At 38.8% G+C, this 22,347-nt stretch overlaps 1 protein-coding gene across 3 annotated transcripts in view; it reads left to right on the plus strand.

Moving 5' to 3' along the window:
• Nucleotides 1-22,347, plus strand: part of SH3D19 (SH3 domain containing 19) — an 82,605-nt gene that overhangs the window by 8,707 nt on the left and 51,551 nt on the right. For 2 of the 3 annotated variants that reach the window (XM_066317727.1, XM_066317728.1), the window contains exon 2: nt 10,194-10,233. In XM_066317727.1, the coding sequence (XP_066173824.1) occupies nt 10,194-10,233 (40 nt within the window). Of the gene's footprint in view, nt 1-9,875; nt 10,234-22,347 lie in introns of those variants that run through there. The other variant, XM_066317729.1, reaches the window with a different exon arrangement.

A 22,347-nucleotide genomic window follows, 5' to 3' on the forward strand; every position in this document is an offset into this window, starting at 1 on the left:
ATCTATATTCGGCATTTTAATGTGGTCTTGATCATGGTGATTTAGCTCCTTAAAAACTTAGGTAAATTTTCAAGCACTGTGTTTCCTTCGAAAGGGTTTCTGATCCATTCTCCTTCTAGACCGAACATTGTATGCATAAAAGAAACCGTTTGACTTTTTTCTTTGGTTATATCATTTAGATTCTATTTCTAAGAGATAAGCTAAAATTAATATAACTTGTTTTCTCAGGGCAATAGTTTTGTATTAATCATGAATTCCTTCTTGCAGTGAAACCTGAGTGTTTGGTATCACAGATCTCTACATGAAAATTGGTTCAGGCTGTGCACATTTGTGCTAATTAATTTACAAGTATTTTTGAATGTACAGTGTGCTGTGATCTTATTTGTTATTAAAATACTGTTGGTTCATCCTGTTGGAGGGATGGGACATAAGTTTCTGGAAACAAGCTCAGCATTTCAATAATTTTCTCATAATAAATTATTCCATTGATGTGCTGTATTCATTTTATAACTGTCTGCGCTGTAAATGTAGGGTATGAAACTAATAGAAATGTGGGACTTGGGATCAAGTCTCTCTCCTTCCACCTAGTACTTGAAGAAGAGTGTTGCCAGGGAGCACAGTTCAAACGATGGCAAATACACTGTCATTTGTCTTTAGCTTTCCATTCTTCACAAGTGTCTCTCACACAACGCCCAGTGAACTCCAAACTGGGATGATGAAGTTCACCTGAAAATGGAGTTCCTGAGGCTGGACATATGCCATGTCTTCCTACCTGGGCAGTCTACCATGTCCATTGTTTAAGCAGGTCAAGTCTGTGCTTGGACAAGTGTCGCTGCCAGTGTGGAACAAGTATGACTGAATGATGAGATTGGATAATGCTACAGACCTCATGTATTCAGCACTTATCAGCCTAACTTCATGAAAAAAAAAATGAGGCTTTTTCTGTTCTATTGTGCAAAGCTTGCTGCAGATCACCAGTGTCATCTCTGGGAAATACATGGTAGCAGCTGCCATGACATCAGGCGTATTTCATTCCTGTAATTGCTGTCCACTAGCTTGATGTTTGTGGATCTATTATCAATAACTATTTGAAGTGTGTCATTATGGTATTTTGGCACCATAGCAATGTAGAGGTACTTATTAGTGTATTTACAGAGGCTGAATACGTCTGACAGGATCTGTAGGCCTTTTGGTGAATGCAGAAAATTGGGGAGAGGTCTAGGAGTACATGGGAGGGTAGTTATTTCCTCCAAGATACCAAACAATTGGACCTGCTTCTGCCAGCATTACCAGAGTGTCCAGAAAAGCTGTGTTTATCTCTGGTAAGCACAGGATTCTTTGTTTTGAGGGTTTCTGAATGCTTAATAGCTTTGCCATCCTTTTGTTTGGTCATTTTAAATTGCTATATGATTTTTGAAGCCACTCATCGAATTATAGGCAAAACTGCTTTGTGTTATCTTGAATAGGAACTGAATGGGTGAAATTTGCATTTAGAAGACTGAGAATAAGATGCAGTAGCCTCATGTCAAGCGTAGAAGCAAGTCGGGAGTTACTTCGATAATAGCCACTTTTTCTACTGTGTTTTTGAGGGGCTGGGAGGAGGAGAAAACGCAATTGTCAAACATTTGGAAAAAACAGGTGAGGTGGCTTTGTGAAGTACTGTAATGTAAGAAATAAATACAGCAGTCAGCTTTGTCTATAGTACAAAGGCTGTATGTGAAAAATAAAAGGAGTATGTATCTGAGTGGTTGTTCAGAACACATTTCCTAGAATTGTGACTTACAGCTTTCGTTTTGTACACAGAGAGAACTCCAGTATTTTTATTGTGATTTGAATATGTTTTGTAAATTTTACCATGTTTTCAAATTTTAAATAAAAAATAATACACCAAACTCTGTGTTGTGAGCCATACTTGCTTTTGCTGAGCATGCTTGGACTTACTACCAAGTGATATAAAAGCCCTCTGCTTTTATAAAACCCCTGGAAGGTTGCCTACCTCTGTTTCATCGCAGCTGGTGGTATTTCTATTCTGCTATCTCCTTCCTTGTCTCCTGTCTTCTCTCTTTATAAAACATTATCTCCTTCTCTTTTGGAGCTTAGGATGATGTGTTTCACATTGGTTAGGCAAGTGAGCCTGTCTTAAGAAGATCATGGCAATGGCATCTAGTGGCTGCATCTTTCTGTCCTTGTCAAAGACACTGAGGACCTGTGGGCTTCCTCACTAATCTTCTCCCGTTTGGCTCTCTTACCAATTAGTCAGGACTTTCAATGTACTCCCACTGTTGGAATTAACTTTCCATTTTGAATTCCTATCTCAAGTTGTAGTAAGATCCTAATTTAGTGTTGCTCAGGTAGGTCTGCACCCTTTCATTTTCCCATGGACACAAAAGATGAGGCTGCAGAGGGATCAGGTGGACAGCACATATGGGTCTTCTGCACAAGGTGACATCATGGTGTGAGGAATCCAGCTGTATGCGGTGACTGCTGGTCAGGATGGTCTTCCAGGACCAAAGGGCACATTTATGCAGATTTACGTGCGCACATTAGGCCAGTAATGAAGGACTCTGAGGTACCTTAAAGGGGAGTTGGTAGATGCTTAACTCTTACCTTGGAGTAGATGTGGATTAATTCAGTGCACACCTCAGTAAAATGTCTTCAGAATGCTAGATGATTCACATTTTTAAAAATTGGATGCCGATCGCTACATTATTAAATAATATGTCTTAAAACAATACTTGGGTTAATAACAGCAAAGTGCTGGGCTTCATGTTCTGTGGAATAGTGGCAGAGTTGCACAACTTTTAAGTATGTGCTCAAAGCTGATGGATGAGGATTATCTCAGGGTACAACAACTTATTTGTATATGCCACCAGCATTGAATAAATCCATTTTTTGCACCTTCACATTAATCCCTTTTATGATGTGTCTAGGTCTTGTAATCTTGGTTTGATGATAAAGGGCAAGAGTCCTTTTTGGGAATAATCCATTTTATGGTACTTCAGAAGAACCCAGTGCACATGAAAAGCAATTGTTACATTCAGTTTCCCAGATTATTTTATTTCTGTGTTGGGCAGAATTACCAATGTCACTGGAGGGAAAATATTTTGTTAATAGGCTAATTTCAAATGCACTTCCCTAGAAAATTAGTACTTGTAACAAAATCAGTGAGATTTAAGAGTGTTTTGGTTAGGTGAACTGGGAAAACAGCTTGGGGATTCTTTAATCATAAATAGTGACAAAGGACCACAAAATATTCCAAGAACAAGCTACTGAGTATTTCAGTGGTATTGTAAGGAAAATAAATACTTTCATTTGCCTGGTACATTTCTTCTATTTTTAGAGATACTGTTTTTTTTTAATGATTGAGTGTATTACAGTCCTTTCTTTTCATACGTTGTTTTCTTTCTCTCTGTGTCATTTTATCTCCCCAGTCTCCAAATTCCTCCCACAGTGCAGACCTATGCGCTTATTTGCACTCACTGTCATGTCTGATACCTAAATTGGAAGCCATGTCACCTTTATTCTGTTAGTGGCTTCACAGGATGAAATAGTCAAGAAAGAAATTTTCTTCTTTGTTTTAAAGCCAAATTAGTTTCCTAATATACAAAAGGGAGATATCTTATGAAGTGCTGTTCAGCACTTTATTGTGAATCCATGTCTTGCCCACACTGAATGTGACTTAGCTTCCAAGTGCTTTATCTGGGAACTTTTGTAATTGAGGGTTTACCATCTCAACAGTATGTTGTGACAGGCGAATGTACCTACACACAGGTGTTCAAAGCTGAAGGTGCTTTCCGTGCTGGATGTTCTGGTTCTCAAGCAGGGCAAGTCCCTGAGAAGGAAAAGAATGGAATAAATTTGTATCTTGTATATTGTGTATGAATATTGTAAGATAGTCTGTTAATACAGTCAGAAGAACAAATTTATTCACAGGTCTAGCTATAGCATTTATTGCGTATCAGCATTCTATGACAGGCAGATATAGGTATGACTGAATGAGCTCTGTGGTCTAGCTGAGGAATATGCAGAATCTCTGCAGGCATGCTAAATCTGATTTGGGAAGAAAAAAGATAGTACAGTGCTCTTGAAAAATAATTTCCTTTTAATGGCAATGCTAGCAACATCAGAGAATTATTTTTCAGAAATGTAGATTTAACATTTCTGAAATGCCTAGAGAGGAACATGTTTTGTGGTTTTAAGTCTTGTGTTCATCAAAATGTTGAGTCGATACTTTCCTTATTAAAATATAAAAAAAAATTAAGTAGTAGGGCTCATCTAGAGAAGCTCCTGCTGTGGTTCTGGTGGTGTACTGATATCTGTGTCTAGTTATGCCTGAAGTACATAATATAAAAATTACATTGCGCTGATCAGCTGGTATGTCTTTTATGAAGATGTGGGGCTTTGTACTTTCAGGAGTTGCTATTTTTTTTAAAAAGAGCTTTAGAAGCAGCTGTGTCCTAAATTTCCTTCTTAAATAACTGTGGTAGAAGGCAAAAGTGTGGTAACATATGTATGTAGTGGGTGTATTTGATTGCTTATATACTTTGTTTATCATTTATGGCTTAAGAACAAGCCCAGTTCCCAGTGCTGAGTTTGGTCTAGGTTCTAACAGCACAAACCTTTTAGAGAAATGGTGAGAGCTTCCACAGTCTGTTTCCTTTCTCTTTTGTTTTCTGCGTCAGCCCCCTCTTTTGCTAGCACATATGCTCACACTGATACACACACACTTTGGCTGTTGCAGTGCAGGAGAAATGTAGGAGCAAGAATGAGGGGGTGGAACTTCAGAGTCACAAAAACAAATCAACAGCAAATGTAGCATTGGCAAATGTGGCCTCTGCTGTCCAGTAAAATCCTTTTTTCACTTATATGTTGCACACTTAAAAGTGCACTAAATGCTTTAAAGGTGATAATAATTTATGTTTAACCTTTTTAGCAAGGTAAAGACACTATAACTTAAAATCTTGGGATAATTACATGCTTTATGGCGGTCAGTGGGTTTCAAAATTTAATACTCCACTGCAGAGGTTCAGTGTGTTTTCAGCTATGTGCTGGGGTTCATCTCCAGTTGTGTTTAAGAATGGGGGGAAAAAAGCATTACTCCAAGTATAAAAAACTGCAGGAATATTTTGTCCTTACAGACTCAGTTACTGTTTAGCACTAAAACTAACAGACTACTATAATTTCATTGTGGAGAGTGTTATAATGTTGTTTTCTGCCTGGCAATGTGCTGCTCTGGAAGTCAACAGCATACTGTAGAATTTAAAGTAAGTATAAAAACCGTCTGCCTTTACAATTAAAATTTCTGAACATGTCCTGATTTTGTAGCCTTTTACAGTAAAGCTATACATACAGTAAATTTAAAAAGTTTCTTCCAAGCCTCTCATTAATCTCTTCTTGTGCCTTCTGCCTTTTAAACAATTGATAAGGGACTCTGCTGTTAAAATATTAAAATATATAAACAAATATTCAGTTTTATGAGTTTTGTTGTATGGCTTTTCCTAACTTAATTGACCAAAATTTATAGTAGATTCTGCACAGTGGAATCAATTTGCACTGTTCTGATTCCTAACCTGAGGGAAGTGCTGAAAAGAAGGAAGAGTGGGTTTGAGCCACAGTATGCCTTAACAACAAAAGGGTGGCAGTATTAGTGTCAGTTTATTGCTTGTCTCAGTGCAAATAAAGCAACTAGCATTGAAAATCCTGCCCAGATGCAGATCTTTTTCCCAGAAAACGTGCAATTCGTTTGAGCAAGCGCCCCATCTACACTGGCAATTAGAAATGATAATTTGGGGTTCTTGATGCAGTTGGCTGGCAGGGGCTGGTGCACCATTTACCTCTCATCACCTGGGTCTAGATGTATATGACTAAAATAGTGGCAGGAGCCATCACATTTCTGCACGATGCTTTGTAAAGCTGCTGTACTGGTCTTAGCATCTGGGTTTGTTAAGGTTTGACTTAAAAGCTCATTGGGGATTGATGCATTCAGATGCGTCATGAGGTGAAAGTTGTACAGCCTCTTCCAATAATTTGCTTATCCTGAAAATATCACTTTTCACTGGATTTTGGTGTTGCCAACACTGCTTAAAAGCCCATGCTTGGTTCCCATTGCTTGGTTTATTTGGAGGTTCACCATTGTTACAGTAGCATGTCATGCTTTCTTTCCTTGTGAAACCACTGCTGGGGCCATGTGGGCTAAAAGCTGCTGGGACGGAGACAGCTGGTAGGTGTCTTCCTGAAGGGTGTTTGTGTCCCGCCTCTTTTGCTGACTGGTCAATTCAACAGGCATAGTTAAACTCAAAGATAAAATATTTCCCAGAAATGGGAATGGTAGGTGCTCCCCTTTCCTCCCTTCAGCTTTTAAGAGATCAAGCTGTGGGGTGGGGTTAAAAGTGGGGAGTTACCAGCCTCAGGAGGCAATTGCATTGGAGGTTCCCCAGTAGCTTTGCAGTTTGATGCAGCAGAATGTGTGTTAACTTTCCACTCATTTTTCAACAACATTTTATGTTTATACTTGAATTTTTTTCTAGTGAGAGCAAACTTTTCAGTTGAAGTCACTCTTAGCAACAAGATGCTTTGAAGAAGCAAAATAAACAGAGGAAAATAAGGCTCTACTTAGTGTGAGTTGCCTTTTTCCTTTTCTTTGCTTGTCTTCCAGAAACAAGATTGATTGCCTTAAAAGATGCTGTTTTCTGCAGTGGTGGTCTTTTTGGCAAAAGCTTAAACTCTTCTGGGTTTGTGGAGCAATTGAAATGATGTTGACCCAGTCATTTTTCACCTGATGCAAACAACAAAAGAAGCTAATTTTCCCAAACTTGGAGTGTGAGAGAATCACCTTTTTCTTCTGAAAGTGACTGGAACATGGCATTTCTGTCTGCCACTCAACCTTTGAATGCTGAAAAAAGGCATAAGGTGTTCATACTACTGCTGAAATACACAGAGCACAATTTCGTAAATGAACACTAGATTTGCCAAACAGTTGTGGTATGAAGAGCAGATCTTTTGTGCCCTGATGTTTTCCTTGATTCTTCTGCTGTGCTCAGAACTGGAAATCACCTTCTCAACCTTGTCAATCTTCCAAACTTCAGCCAGGAGTCTCTGACTTACTCCACCTCATCTGCTCCACCTGCTAGCTGCTCAGCTTCTTGCACTATATCCTTATCCTGCTGCTGAACAAGGCTAATATATTTCTCTTGTATGGCTGTAATTTTATGAGGGCAATGAAGGTTTTGTAAATAGTAGATGTGAGTATGAAGTGGAGAAAATTTTGAGGTATGGTCTGCAGGAGGTTAATGCATGCTCAGTTCTTACAGGCTGAAAGACTGCAGGTCTCTGGCTATGCAAATTGTGGGTTGGAGGACAGGCAGAAAGAACTTCATTAACTAAAATAAACTTAACATCCTACAATCTGGTTCTGTAGCTTGTGAGTACTAGCTGCTTATGAATTCCTAGCATGTTTTACTACAGCCACGTACACAGTAAGGAATTTTATTACTTTTAGCAACAGAAGGATGTGGGAGGACAGTACTGGTGTCTTGTGTCTGGAAGGTGGTATCTGTCACTGGAAGAGGCATTTTTTCCTGTTTTTTTTTCTCATGCCAGAGTGCAGACTGGCCAGTTTGTTCATTGTAGGTGCTAGTCCAGCAGCATTCAATGTTTGCTCTGATCTGACATGTGGTTTTGGCTTCCGGAGTTTAGAATTGAAGAACATACAGTTTTCTGTTAGAAGGACATCATGTCCTGTAATGTTTTATAGCAATTTATATCTTTGATATAACAGAAAATCTGTAGTGCAGGATTTAATTTTCAGATCTTTGTAACTATACAGTCTTCTTGCTTATTTCTGTTACAAGAGATTACAAAGAGATCTCTCTGCTCTTGAGGTAGCATGTATAGGGAAAAGAGAATCAGTTGTGGGCATGCACTTTTGAGACTCAGCTTTTCCAAGTCAAGGATTTGCCCACAGAATGGAGAAATAAAATCTGTGTGTGTGTGCGTGTGTATTTTAAAAAAATTGCCTGTTTTTTCTAGGCTTTCGTATTCTAGTGTTTCTAGAGTCATCATTTGAATTGATGCTTGTACCTAATGTCAAAACAGCATTTAAAACTTTACAGAATCACAGAATGAATTGGGTTGGAAAAGACTTCTGAGATTGAGTCCGACCTATGACCACGTCACCTTGTCAATCAGACCACAGCACCAAGTGCCATGTCCAGTCTTTCCTTGAACACTGCCAGGGACAGTGACTTCACCACTTAATTGACTCCAAGCACCTAACTGGAAGATTGAGCTCTTTGAGTCTCACATTACACTTGAAACTAAAACAAATTTAAAAGGTTAAGGTCACAGCAGACTTAATGAGATGAAGGTTTTAGGTCTGTTTTAAAATGTTGGCTCTTTGCTTGTAAGATTACATTTGTGCTTTTCAACAAGATCAGTATGCATGTGGATGGTGTGCTCTCACTAAGCTTATCAGAAAATAAAATGTGCAAAACCAAATGTAGTATTGAAATGTTGAAATAGGAATGAAAATAAGAGGGAAAAGGGAATCACATTGATTTCCTGAATGAGCAGGTTGCAGCGGTGTGGGCAGACACTGGTGGATCTGCTGACTGGACATGGGCTATGTGGGAGAGCTCCCAGGTGTGCTTACATGTGTTCTGACTCTGTTTCTTCCTTCTCACTGGTTTATTCACATGATCGTTTTAGCAGTGGGAGGGATTTGTCTGAATACTCTTAGATTGTGGTTGCATACAGAGCAGGAGACACTGATAACAAGCAACAGATGGCAAGCAGATTTCAGTAGGAAGTCTGGTCTCATTTATTTCAGTGCTCACAGGTAAGGATGGAAGGAGTGTGTGTTTGAAGAACTGCTGCTGCAACTCTGGTTTGAGCTATTCCAGAGCTATACCATACTGCTGCTGCTAGCAGAGTTGCAAACAGTGTGGTGGAAATGGAGATTGCTGTGAATCAGGAGGACAATAAATTATAACTGTGTGGCTGTGACAGCTCAGTTGGAGCACCTGTGGATGGAAAAGCATTACATACTTTTAAGCACTGTTGACATGAGATAATTTTTTACCACTTTTTAATCAAATGAGCACATAAAGCATGGAGAGGAAAATACTTATTTTGTACAGAAGATAAAACTGCACAAACAAATGTGTGCTCTCAACAGAACAAATTTTATTTCAAATGTATAGCTTTAAGATTGAAAAGACAATCTGTGAATGTGAAACTTCTTTTAGGAAGACTCTTCTGTACAGGCAAGTTTTTCACTGAAATATTTATTGACACACAAGAAATAGCTTTCTGTTTTAAAATTACACACAGATCAAATTAGAAGCAAAATTACGAAGTGGAGATTATATGTAGCTGTAGGAATTACCTTCTGCTTGTAGAGTGGATCTTTCTGCATTAAAAGATTCAACCTCTAATTTTAGAATATATATATATTTTAGGTGAAGAGTCTCAAGTTTTTAGGTAGTTCAAAAGTCATGCAATAAAAGATAATCTGGACTTAAAATATAAATGACAATACGTGAATTCTAATTTAACACTGTGGTTGTTTTGTAGTGCTTGTATGATAATTATAACTCTTGAGAGAAGTATTTTTTACTTTCTTTGCATACTGGAGATTTATATTAAGATTTTTGTGGATCAGTCTCATTACTCCAACTAAGCTATTTGAAAAAAAGTCAATATTTGGAACCCTCAGAACCTGAAGAGTTAATGATGGGGTTGCACTGGATTCAGTGTATTTGCAGATGTTCCTGCAACCAACTGCTAATTTTTCTCCCATCCTGTCAGGGAACTCTGCCAGCCATGATTCATGGAATGATTTTTTTGCGCTGAGTAATCTGTGGTTTTTCTTTTTTCCTCTTCCCTCTCCCTTATTTTTGTCCTGAACTAAAGCACGATTCATTTCAGCTAAAGGGAGGAGAAGCTTCCAAAGCATTAATACAAAACATTAAATACACTGTGTTTTGAGTGGAAGAGTTGTAACAAATGTTAAACTTGCAGTAATTTTGCTTGGTCTTAGGCAGTCTAGTCCAGTGTGGGAAAACAGTTTTAGAACAGAATCAGCTTTTGGTTTTGCTAGTCATATGGTTTCACAGTTCTCTTAAAGACTTCTGTACTAGTATTGCTAAAGAACATCCAGCTTCTGTGCTGATATTATGCCTCCTTTCTCACAGATCGCTCAGAAAGAAATAAACCAGACTGCCGCTCTTCAGGGTAAGAACTGCATTTCTCTATTTATTCTTCCCTTCACTTTATTTTTTTTTCCCTTTTATTGGGTGAACTAGGAAATTGGCCAGAAATATAAAAATGTAATTTTTCTCCTTCTCTGTTTTGGTAACAGTAATGTAATACCAAAATAATTTTGTGTTAAAAATAATTGGTTTATATTCCTTATGGGCAAATTTTTTTCAAGAAATTAATAGGATTTGCTACATTGTAATTGTGTACACTTGAACTCCAAATGCTTGTTTATGTATCATGCACAGGGTTGTTTGGTAAAACAAGAAGCCCTTCATGACTTTTGCTATTTTGAATTGTTTGTCTCCATAGCAAGGAAAATAATTCTTGATACAGTCAAAGATAGCAACACTTTATTATTTATTCCATTAACTCTGATCCCATCATAGCTAAGGTTTCACAAGAAGCAAATGAAAGCATTTTAAGCAAAACACATCCCCACACACACCAACATGTTGTGTTTATTTAGAATTTCCATCAGAACTTTCATGATCTTCTAGGCTATTGATTTGCAAGGCCATATTTTCCCTTAAGCTTCTGAATATTCTATAGTTCTTGTCCTCTGATTTTTAAAGAATCTCTTTCTCTATTACTTAATTTTCAAACTCTCTCTCTTTCAATTCTCCACTGGGGAATAGGATTTTTTCCATGTCATGTGGTAGATAGTGGAATTTTAGTGAACTAAAGTGATAGAGCAGACCTGTGAGCACTGGCTCTCCCATTCCTTTGTGAAAAGTCTTTCCAAAAAATGCCCCTGGTGTCCAGGCTTTTGACATGACCTGACCTTTTAATTTGATTTTTACAGTCTACATTTTTTCCTTTTTGGCACATTTTTACACTACAGTGGGCTAGCATTTATAGCTGGAAGAACAGTGTAGCATTTTCTTGCAGCACACTTAATGTGTTCTATCTGTTGTGTGATGTGATGGGAGAGGATGTTTTTACCTTCCCTCACTCAACAGCACTGTAGCTGATTCCAGCAGTGTATTTAAGTTGCATTGCCTTTGTCTTTGAATACTTTTATCTGCTTAAAAGCTCAATCACTGCATGTGCTGATTTCCTTTAATACTTAAAAATACTAAACTTTTTTTCTTTTCTTAAAATGATGTGGTTACAGTCTAAATGTTAGCACTTTCATTAGATCGTGTCGTATTACTGTAATGTCAAACCCAAATCATTATCAAAAAGAAATCTAATTTTATCAAAATGTTTAGTTTAAGGTTGAAACACCTTCAATCTCTTCCTATTTCTTCTCTCTAGTTGTTCTCACCAGTACCTTTTTACTCTGGAATGTGTTTTAGAAGCTTGAATTTGGGCTAAAAGCAAAGTAAAACTTGGGATTTTTTTCTGTGGAATTGGAAGGTCAAATGTGGACCAGCTTTAGCAATAAAACACTGCCCCAAGTTGCCTGGATGACAGTCTCCAAATTCTCATGTGGAAAGCACAGAGTAATTAACAGTATAATGTTGATTGCTCATAATGTTGGAGAAATGCAGCTTTCAGTGGTCTTTCATTCCTGTCAGTAGTGCATGTGCTTTCTGACCATATCTGTGTATCTTCTACGCCCTTCTCAGTCTCACTGATCATTGTGTCATGAGCTGTGGGGAAGAAAAGTCACCATCTAAAGGGTGGCTTTTGATGGCATTTAATGTTTTGTGCATCTCACTGCTGTTTCTAGACTGGAACCAGGAGCAGCATGCCTTACTTAAATGATGTACTCTGCTAATTGATATTGCTGCATTCAGTGGTTCATCTCTCATTATAATGGGAAGCATTATTCTGTGGTGACAGATTGCTGGATGAGATTCTTATCCTGAGTCTGGCCATACCATGCCCAGGAAAAGAGCTGCAGTTGCATCAAGGTCAGAGCCCCTTCATAGAAGATCTGAGGGAAGCCTAAATTGTGAAGTATGCAAGGCTAAAATTGAAGTGCAAAGCACACTTTTGTTACATGGGCATTTCTGAGTTGTTTGAATTCTACTGGGAGCAGTTTTATGCCATTTTATGATGAGCTACTGCAGTTAGGACACTGTCCTCTCTGGGAGCAGTTCATGACAAGGGAAGAAGAAAAGGCATCTTGGCTACTTAGTCTGTAAAGTGCATGTTGAGAGATGCATATTTTGAAAACACAATATAGAATCCCTCTCATGATCTCAAGTGGAACAAAAATGACACTGCAGGTCTTGAACTCAAGGTCTAGAAACAAGAGTTTCTGCACTAGAATTCCTATGAAATATTGGAGGTGGACATGGGGAGACGAGCTGACAAGATGAAGGAATAAGCAGTGAGCCTTAAGAAAGGTAGGTAACCTAAGATTAAATAGCAGATGCAGATGTTTCCAAGAGAGAGCCAGAGAAGTAGTTTATTATTTCATACAAAACTCTGGTGAGATCTGGCACAGAAGTCTGTGACGTCTAAGTACAAACATGGAACACTGGGATAAGAAGAGACCAAAAGAAGGCCCAGATTAACCACCACCAACTCTTCCTCATGCATTGTAAGGTTAGGTTTTGGTCTGGAACAACATCATTGTAATAAAAAAGTCTCATAACAATATTTCTTGTGATTTCAAGGGTCTAAAGCTTGCCCTTTGCAATCTCCTGTTCTTATATATTTTTCTGCCTGTGTATTTCTGGATGTATATCAAGCTTATGCTCAAGTCTTTGCATTATTAGGTATGAAGGGTTTATATACAGTGAGACAGGATCAGTTTTAAAACATACCTTGGACATAGTTCATTTGCAATGAAAGACGTATTAAAAAACCTGTTCTAGGTAGAACGGTATATAGATGGTCATTAGTGTAGTTAGTTTATTATAGGGTGATGCCATTTAGAAGAATTTTTACAGCAGTGTCAAGAACTCTGACAAATATTCTGGTTTGGTTATTAGCCTATCAAATGTTTAACATGGGAGAAATGCTACAGAAAGAGGGAGCATTCTGAGGGTAATACAGGGATCTAGAATGGCGTGGGGAATAAATCTAAAGAGTCAATGAACCAAAGACCATCAATAATGATTTAAAGGGAGGGAAACATATTACATAACATTTACAAAATGTGCATTCTTATATTATCTTCTGCCTCTTTTGGTATATTAGCCACCATCTGACATTCAGGTGAGTTTAGGTACAGCAAGGAGTAGGAGAACAGGGCCTCTGTATCTATTTCATGTATTGCTCTGTGCTGATTTTTTGTTAAATGTAGCACATTAGTAAGATCAAAACAAATGTTCACTGAATCCAAATAATGCCTATTGCTATGTTAAATTTTTCTGACACTATTAAAATATGTCTCTACTGGTAACAGTGGTCTGTAATTATAATTCTTGATTTTACTGTCAGGTCAGGGCTTGTACTGTTGTCTCTGATAGCTTCAGGTCATGCACTGCTGTAACACAGGTCAATTAGGTCAGAAGAAGTAGATCTTTATTCCTCTAAATGTTTTCAAGCTGAAAATTATATGGTAGTAATAGAATAGAAGATTTCAGGCATCTACATATTTGCAGTTAATCACTGAACATGAGTAAAGCTTGTAGAAGGAACTGGAATTTTTTTCTTCTTTTGGTTAAGGATTATGGATCAAAAAATTCTGAAACACAGTCCTATAATTTGATATAATTCATTGTAGTTGCCTTGACCTTGGAGATGAGAGGATGAAGGTAGCTAACAACTGCAGCAATTTATTGAGAGATTTAGTGTAGGCTATCAATCACTTGAAATCAAGTAAGAAATTTTGACTTTTAGAGTATCAGTGTCTACTGTGAAAAATAGGGAGGAGGATGAAAATAATTAGTTCATTTCTAGAAACAGATCCTAGGTTTTACTGCATATAGTCTGCGTGCTGACTGCAGTGTGTTTAAGTTCTTTGACAGCTGGTTGCCTTCATTTGATTGCAGTAAATTGAGCTTCTTTATTTAAAATGCATTAAGTCAACAATACAAATAGACAAAAGTCGTCTTTTGTTCCTTTATAAACAAGCATTTGTAGTGGCTGATCAAAGGGGCTGCTGATCCTTTTAGTGAAGCTCTGGTAAATCAAGTGATCATTTTTATGAATGATATTTCGTATTCAACTTAGCTTTTAGTTGTTTGGGTTTGTTTTTAATGTAGCAGAATTCCATTTGTGAAAGCTTCCCTGCATTTCTGTTTCCTCTGCTTTATAATGTTGATTTTGCGAATTTGTCTTTCTACAGTAACAGTCTGACTGTATCTTAAGAATGTGTTTTCCCAGATCATCTGTAAAGCCTGAAAAGACACTCTTTAATGAAGATCTTAAGCATTTAACAGAGCATGAAGGGGAATCTTAAGGCACTGGCTTGAGAATGTGGTGGAACTGTCCCCACTTTATAAGTAAATGAGATGGTTTTACAAACCATTATGTTTTTGAGGTCTTGAGAAAACAGACAGTAACAGGTTTTTTTCTATGTTGAAACCATGACAGTCAGTCATTTAATAGCTTCACAGGATCATAGAATATCCTGAGTTGGAAAGCACCCACAAGGATCATTAAAATCCAGCTCCTGGCCCTGCACAGAACCATCCCCAAGAGTCACACCATGGACCTGAGAGCATTGTCACAAAGCTTCTTGAACTCTGTCAGGCTTTGTGCTGTGACCACTTCCCTGGGGAGCCTGTTCCAGTGCCCAACCACCCTCTGGGTGAAGAACCTTTTCCTAATATCAAACCTAAACCTCCCCTGACACAGCTTCAGGCCATTCTCTCAGGTCCTGTCATTGGTTGTGACAGAGAAGAGATCAGTGTCTGCCCCTCCTCTTCGCCTCACCAGGAAGGTGTAGCCTGCAATGAGGTCTTCCCTCAGTTTCCTCTCCTCCAGGCTGAACAGAAGAAGTGACCTCAGCCACTCCTCACACAGCTTCCTCTCAAGGCCCTTCACCATCCTTGTTGCCCTCTGGACACTCTCCAAGAGTCTTTTTTACATTGTGACACCCAGAGCTGCCCCCAGCACTTGAGGTGAGGCCACCCCAGTGCAGAGCAGAGTGGGACAATCCCCTCCCTTGCCCAGCTGTGCCTGATGCCCCCCAGGACAGGGTTGGCCCTCCTGGCTGCCAGGGCACAATGACTGGTATTTAACTTTCCATGGACCAACACCCCCAGCTCCCTTCCTGCAGTGCTGCTCTCCAGCCTCTCGTTCCGCAGTCTGTACGTACATCCAAGGTTGCCCTATCTGAGGTGTAGAATCTGGCATTTTTTCTTTGTTAAACTTTATAGTGTTGGTGATTGCTCTGTCTCAGTCAGAGGGGCAGTGTGGAAAGTCTTCTGCTGCTTCTGTACTGAGAAATCACAGAATGGTGGGAGGGTCATGCAGGTCATGTAATCAAACATCATGCTCATAGTGGGAAGATGTTGATGCTAGATCAGATCCACATTATTTTTTTTATACCCAAGATTTGAAAATCTCCCAGGAGTGGGAGATTGAGTCTACTTACTTTCAGCCCACTCAGAGGCTGCTTGTCTGTCATTTACTAACTTTATCTCCAAGTGATAGGGCTGTGGGAATCACTACCAAACAAAACAATCTAAACACTGGGTTACTTAATATCGAGGAGGGCCGAATTCCTTCACACAAACATACTAAAGTACAGCTTTTCATCACTGTTGTTTAAAAACCTTGTGTTGTCTACTGCCGATGTCTCAGCCTTGTCAATGCTACAGCCTTGTTCTGCACAGGAGAATTTCAGGCTTTTGCCCATCCAGCCAGTGTTACAGACTGTGATAAACATCTGAAGTTTGAGACTTTGAACCTTACTGGCACTCCATCTAAATGGGAAGGGTTGTGTAGAAGAAAGAATGAGTATTGGTGGATGTTTTATGTGATATTCTTATTCATTACATTTAGCTTTTGCAATTTTTAAGGCTAGGGAGTATTAGGTTGCTCCTGGCCTAAGCATGCTTTTAGGCTGTGAAAATAGAAATGTCCTGCTTTTGTACCCTCCCAGTAGGTCAGAAGTTGGGGTAGTTCTAAAAAATATCTAGTCTCCTTTCCAACTCCTTGGGGTGCAGTTTCACAATTGCCCTGAGCTGAGCTAAGCCTGTGTTGCTGCAAGAAGGAAAGGTTTCATTCTCTCATTTGGGCTGCTGTCAGTGCTCATGTGGTTAGTTGGATCAGAAAGCTGATCTCCAGGGGAAAAAAAATAGCTGTGTCTCGCCAGATGAAAGAGGTTCAGCATAGGGAGGCAGAGTGATTTCTTGGAAGTTCCACAATCGATCAATGGCAGAACCGGAAGCAAGGGCTCTGAGTTGTGACTTTTGTTGTTGTTATTTTAAAAGTAGGGTCATGTGACTACTTTTTTTTTCATTCTAAGAGATAAATTTTGGACTCACTCACGCAGTGCAATCCCACAGGTTAAATGTAGATTTAAACTGGTGCAATATGAGATTGGAATCTACTTAGGTGTCTTTCTTTTGTTAATCACGAGTTTATCATCAGCACGTGGTTTCACATTGGAGCTATTGCAATATTAGTTTCTGCTCTGCTCAGTTTATACTTATCTGTAAATGAGGAGAAAAAGAATCACAGGTAGAGCCAAGGAATAAATGGCAGATGGGTTCAGTGTGTAGTTTTTGGCAGTTAGGGATCACAAGAGTAGCTAGAGCCTGTTCCTAGGAGTGTTTGTTTTAATGTTGCCAATTCATCATTGTTGTGTTGGGGATTTTTGGCTATTCATCTCACAGAGAGCAGTAAAGTTTATTGTGAAGGGTGTATCCTAGCCAGCCTCCTAGATCCCTTATTCCTAAACAGAGAAGAGGGATTTGTTTTAATAAAAAGAGTGCTCTGTTCCTGGTTTTTGCAAAGGGAATTCTGAAGCACTGTTTGCTCTGGTGCCCCGAACAACTCCTTCCGTTGTCTGGGCTGTTCTCCAGTGCTTATTCAAATTCATAATGGAAAATAACACTGCAAATGAGATGGTTGTTGAAAGAATAAAGAGAAAAAGGCTCACCCTCTGCCTTCACTGAAAGAATTTCACTACTTCTTTGGGCATCTTGTGTACATGAGCAAGTTTCATCATCCCGTCATCTTTCAGAATAGACTCCTATAGAAAGTAATGAGGATCATCCAGACATGCTCCTTGTGCATTAGGAGAATTATCTGGGGTGTGAACAACCATGATAGACATTAGTTCTAAAAAAGGTGGTTTCAGGAAAGACACAATTGCACATTTTTTAAGCTGAAGTAAGCAGTCATGGTTATAATTTTACCTCTTTATGATTTTTTTTTCTCCCCAAGACATCTCAGTGATAAACAGCAGATGAAATTTATGTGGTAGCTGAGAAGGAGGGCTGGGAGAGAATTCTTTCCAAAGGAATTTGTAATAGTCTCAAAAAAAAACAGAAAAGGAGGAGGAGCTGCTAAGGGAAGCCTGTAGGATATATGTGTCAGGGCTGAGGAGGCAGACTCAGCGGGTTGTAAACTTACAGTGCAGAAGTAGTAATTGTTAGGTTGTCTCTGGAAGAATTTCGTGTTGATATTTTAAGAGTGTTGGAGCTTTCATTTATTTCCCTAAGGATTTATGTAGATTTCTGTCTAGGCTTAGTATCTACATTTTCTTTTGCCTCTGGAATTTGAGTGGGAGAGCTCCGTTTGCAGTTATATTGTACTCGTTTCCATGGCCTCTCACTCTCATGTGCACAAATGAGAAGAGATGGTTATTTTGTTCTTTTTTCTGTTCTCTTTTTTCTGTACAGCTCACCTACTTTGTAATTTCATTGTAAGTTATTTCTTTGGGGTCTTTGTTCTTTATTCTAGTATAGGGAATCAGTTACTTCAAGTAGCAGCCTCTGATTTGGCAGGTTGAACATTGAAATGATTGATCAAGTACTCTTTTTAAGCATGCTATAGTTGCATTCTTACTACATCATGGAGGTAAAATATTCCTAGTGAGGCCTGTCACATTGATAATTTCTTCCTCTTAAATGCATTTTAGTATAATGTACAATATAAAGTGCAATTTGCACAGCTGTACTTTAGACTCTGATCCTGTCGTTTGTGAGATTGCATTTCTGATTTTGCTACAAAACTTCTCTGTTCAATAGTGGCAATTTGTTCAATGCAGACATTACCATTTGAATTTAAGCCATGTTTGCATACTGAGTTTGTCCTAGTTTTGGCTGTGACAAATTACAGGCTCAACTGAGCTAGTATTAGCCCCTAGTATAGACAAGGATGAACTGCCTTTTCACCTGTTCCAGCTACTTCAGCTTCAAGAAGAGAACTAAGATCCAATGATACAAGAAGTCATGTTGCCTATTTTCTTGGAGGCTTACAACCAAGGCAGGTCATCAGCAGGTCTCATGCCACAGGAGGGTCCCCTGCTGCAGAGGACTGAAGTTAGACCATGCAACCCTAAATGTGGAAAGTATTCATAGAGTTATGGTCTTTATAAGTATGAATAGCTGCATCTTAATCTTGGGAGCATTGTTACAAGAGGCTTGTCATTTGACTATGGTGGACACTGCCATCTCCTTAGGCTTGAGGCAGAGGTTGACTTCTAATTAAAGAGAAGGTCCAGATCTAATCAGGGTGTTCCAACAACAAGCAATAATTACTTTGTTAAATCTCTCTTCTGATCTATAGCATAATATCTGGTTGAAGCAAAAGAAGTACTTCAGTGATACCACTTTTTATTAGGCAATGCTTTTGCTTGGAATAAATGCTTAGTAAAAAGAAACAGCTTTGGTTTTAGTATTATAATTCTTCTATTTCATGTCATTTGACTTCTGCTTCCCCATCCCCTCACACACTATATCTGATATATAGTATTGTAACCTGAAAGGAGGTTGTAGAAGTGAGAGGACTATAGGAAATGGCCTTAAGCTGAGACAGGGGAGATTCAGATTAGATATTATTTTTTTAAAAAAATCACTATTATGGTAGTCAGGCATTGGAGTAGGTTGCTCAGGGAGTTTAGTGGAGTGACTATCCCTAGAGGTGGTCAAGAGACATCTGGATCCTGGTGCTGGATAATACAGTTGAATGGTTTAGTGGTTCAGGGGTTACAGTGATAGTGCTGGGTTGACAGTTGAACTTGATGATCTTAAAGCTCTCTTCCAACCTTGATGATTTTATGATTCTATGAATACAGTATTAGTTCTAGCAGTCCTGATATAGTTCTGTGATTGGACCAGGTCAGGAAGTTTCTTTCCTCTCACAAAGGCACAGTTTCTTTGGACAGCTGTTTTTAAAACCATTGTGCTGTTTTATTGCCTTGTTTCCACAGCCCCTTCTAAAATAATAGGTCCATGAATAGCTAAAAGCATGTAGTGCTCCTGACAGGTGCAGGCTGGACAACCAGAAAGAAAGAGAACAGTATGATGGGACAAGTACATTAGTGATAGCTGCAGGAGAGACTTTTGCCACACCTTACTGGTGTGTAGGACAAAAGATTATTTGCTTTATTATTCGATCTATTGTCTTCCTCCTAAGGCTGTTGACAAGGAAATGAGTTCTGATAAATTTTTACAGTGTGAACTGACGAGAAATGCCTTCTGTTAATAACAGCATATATTTTTTTCCATCAAAGACAGATCTGAGGTGATAACACAGTTCTCTGGTGCAACTTGAAGCCATTTCATCTTGTCCTTTTCCTTATTATTTGGCAGAAGAGACAGATCCTCATCTTGATACAACCACTCTGAGAGAAGTGGCACTTCATATTTATTAGCCAACAGTGGGTGTTCATTAGGGGTTTTTAACTCATACACACTTTTAGCACCTACAGTATGTTGTGGCAGGCAGTGCCAAAGCTTAACCTCACGTTGCATGTTGAAAAGTCTCTTCAGCTCTTTCGAGCTTGGTGTCTGCCAGTTTTATATAATGCATTCTACGTTCTGTAGTGTAAGAGACTGAGCTGTCATTCCCTATAGGTTTGCTGCTTCTTGAGAAAGTTAAAATTATGTTCTGCTTTTAAATAGATCATGTCAATCAATTAGGTAGTCTTAAGGAAAAGGTGACTATTACTTTTGGAGGCCCAGAGGCATTTTAGCAAGAGGCAAGAAGGTTGACTGATAGGAGAAAAAGGACAGGAATGATTTACTCCCTTTGGAATTAAGGGCATCACTGAGAGTGGAGATTAGAGAAATTACCTGCTTATGTTATCTCAATACAGGGCCTTTAAGTTGCACTGCAGATTGGAAAAAAAGTAATATTTATTTTTTACACCTGTCCTTGTAAAAATTATGTATTGAGAGCTAGAGGTCAAAGATGAAGTGGTTGCTATAAGAGAAGGGTAAGCCCGCTGGTCCTTGTTTTTTCTGGGTTTTTTTCAGTTGCTGGAGTAAGTTGTTACTTTGTGGCTCTCTTTAATTTCCAATATCTAATTTACATGATGACACATGGTGCATTGATAGAGGTGCATGGAGGAGCATGTGATAGAGCTATCTTACAGGTGAGGGAAGGGCATAGATATCTGTGGCTGTGAAAGGTTTTGAAGCAGTATTTCTTATGGCTGCTACTCTGACAAAGTCTGGTTCAATCTGCTCTACTAGGTGTTTGTTTCTGAAGCTAAATTTAGTAGAGTGGCAGAAAATGATAGTCATTATTTCTTCCAAGTTGTAATCATCCATTAGAGAATGTAATATTTACTGACTTGCCATATAATTTGAGGTCCATGATGTTGTAAGACAGCCAGGATATATGATTGAGGGTGGAGGAGGCTCCTTTTGTCTTGCGGTGTGTTTGCATGGTGACTTGCTCAAAGATGAGATCTCTGGAGAAATGTCCCTGGAGGTTAAAGGCCTTCTCTCGGTTGTTGAGGTAGGTATTTTGTTCTTAGAGCAAATTCAGTGCTGTCTCTGCCTATCAGGATTTTACAGTGGGATAGATGCAGGTTTTTTTAGGCATCGGAAGGATTTAAAAAGTTTCTTTGGATCTGTGGGTGGATGCTCCTGTTTCACTCTTGGAAAATAATTTGAGTATGTGTAAATGCTTTTTCCCAGCCTGGGCTAGCTGTTAAAGGCGTTAACTTTACCTATACACTATACCTTACCAACATTCTTGTAGAATCAGAATTAAAAGACTTGAAAAATATTCTTTGATGCATATCTTTTTGGAGTGGTTGACCTTAATCTCGGAGTTGCTGGATCACTGTGAATGTATAAAAAGAACTGAAGTTTAAGGGCATGTTTAAACTCAGAGGTAAACATTGCAGACCTTCCGATATGTGAATGTATGGTTTGTTGTTGTGTAGTGCAAATTTCTAGTGAATCATTTTTGGTATTTTGTAACCAAAAGCTTTGTCAATATCTGTGGCACAGAAGAAAAGGAAGCATTTCAAGAAGGGCAAGGGAGAAGTGTTTGGGGAAACATGCCATTTCTCTGACTGAGCTGCATGCAGGGTGCCTTCTGGAAAGTCAGGTCCAGTGAAGGGTGTGGTTATGAGATTTTATTTGACAATTTCTGTGCACTGTGCATGCTGTAAGGGCCATTGTTACAAGTTCATGGATCTCACATACTGTAGGGTGTAACTGGGTGAGTCAGCAGTACATTGCAACAAGATGTGATCATGCATGAAGATAGTTTTACTTTTGTGAGATTTTAACGTAAGAGGGTTGAAAATTAGTGTTTCTGCTGCTTGTTAAATTATTTGCTTATGAGTACAAATGGCCTGTTTGAAATCAATGTTTCTTTATATGGATGACCTTACAGTATTCTAAAACACATCTCTTGGCAGTTGGTTCACATTTATGTTGTAGAAGGGGGGTTGGGTCTTTTGTTTCTCTTTCTTAAGCACTCAGTTAAAGCTTCACTATGTTTGGTGCATATGTATTAATATTTCTGTCATGTAGGCTGTCCCTTCACAACAAATGTCTTTGCTCTCAACGCACATGTATAATTAAAACAATGAGGAAATTCCCTTTGTTTCCTCACTCAGCTAAAGGTTAAACTCCAGCACATTTCATGCTACTTGTTTCACTCAGCTGGCCTGTAAAGAAGTTGAATTAGGCTGAAGGAATACAGAAATCCTATGGCATGGGACTTGTCAAAGAACTTAGCATTGGCAATTGTGGTAGTTAGAAATTCTCAAAGGCGGTCAACTGATTTTTTGGCACTGAGGTTACATCAGTACTAAACACT

This window comes from Sylvia atricapilla, chromosome 4 (genome assembly GCF_009819655.1).
Source record: "Sylvia atricapilla isolate bSylAtr1 chromosome 4, bSylAtr1.pri, whole genome shotgun sequence".
NCBI lineage: Eukaryota > Metazoa > Chordata > Aves > Passeriformes > Sylviidae > Sylvia > Sylvia atricapilla.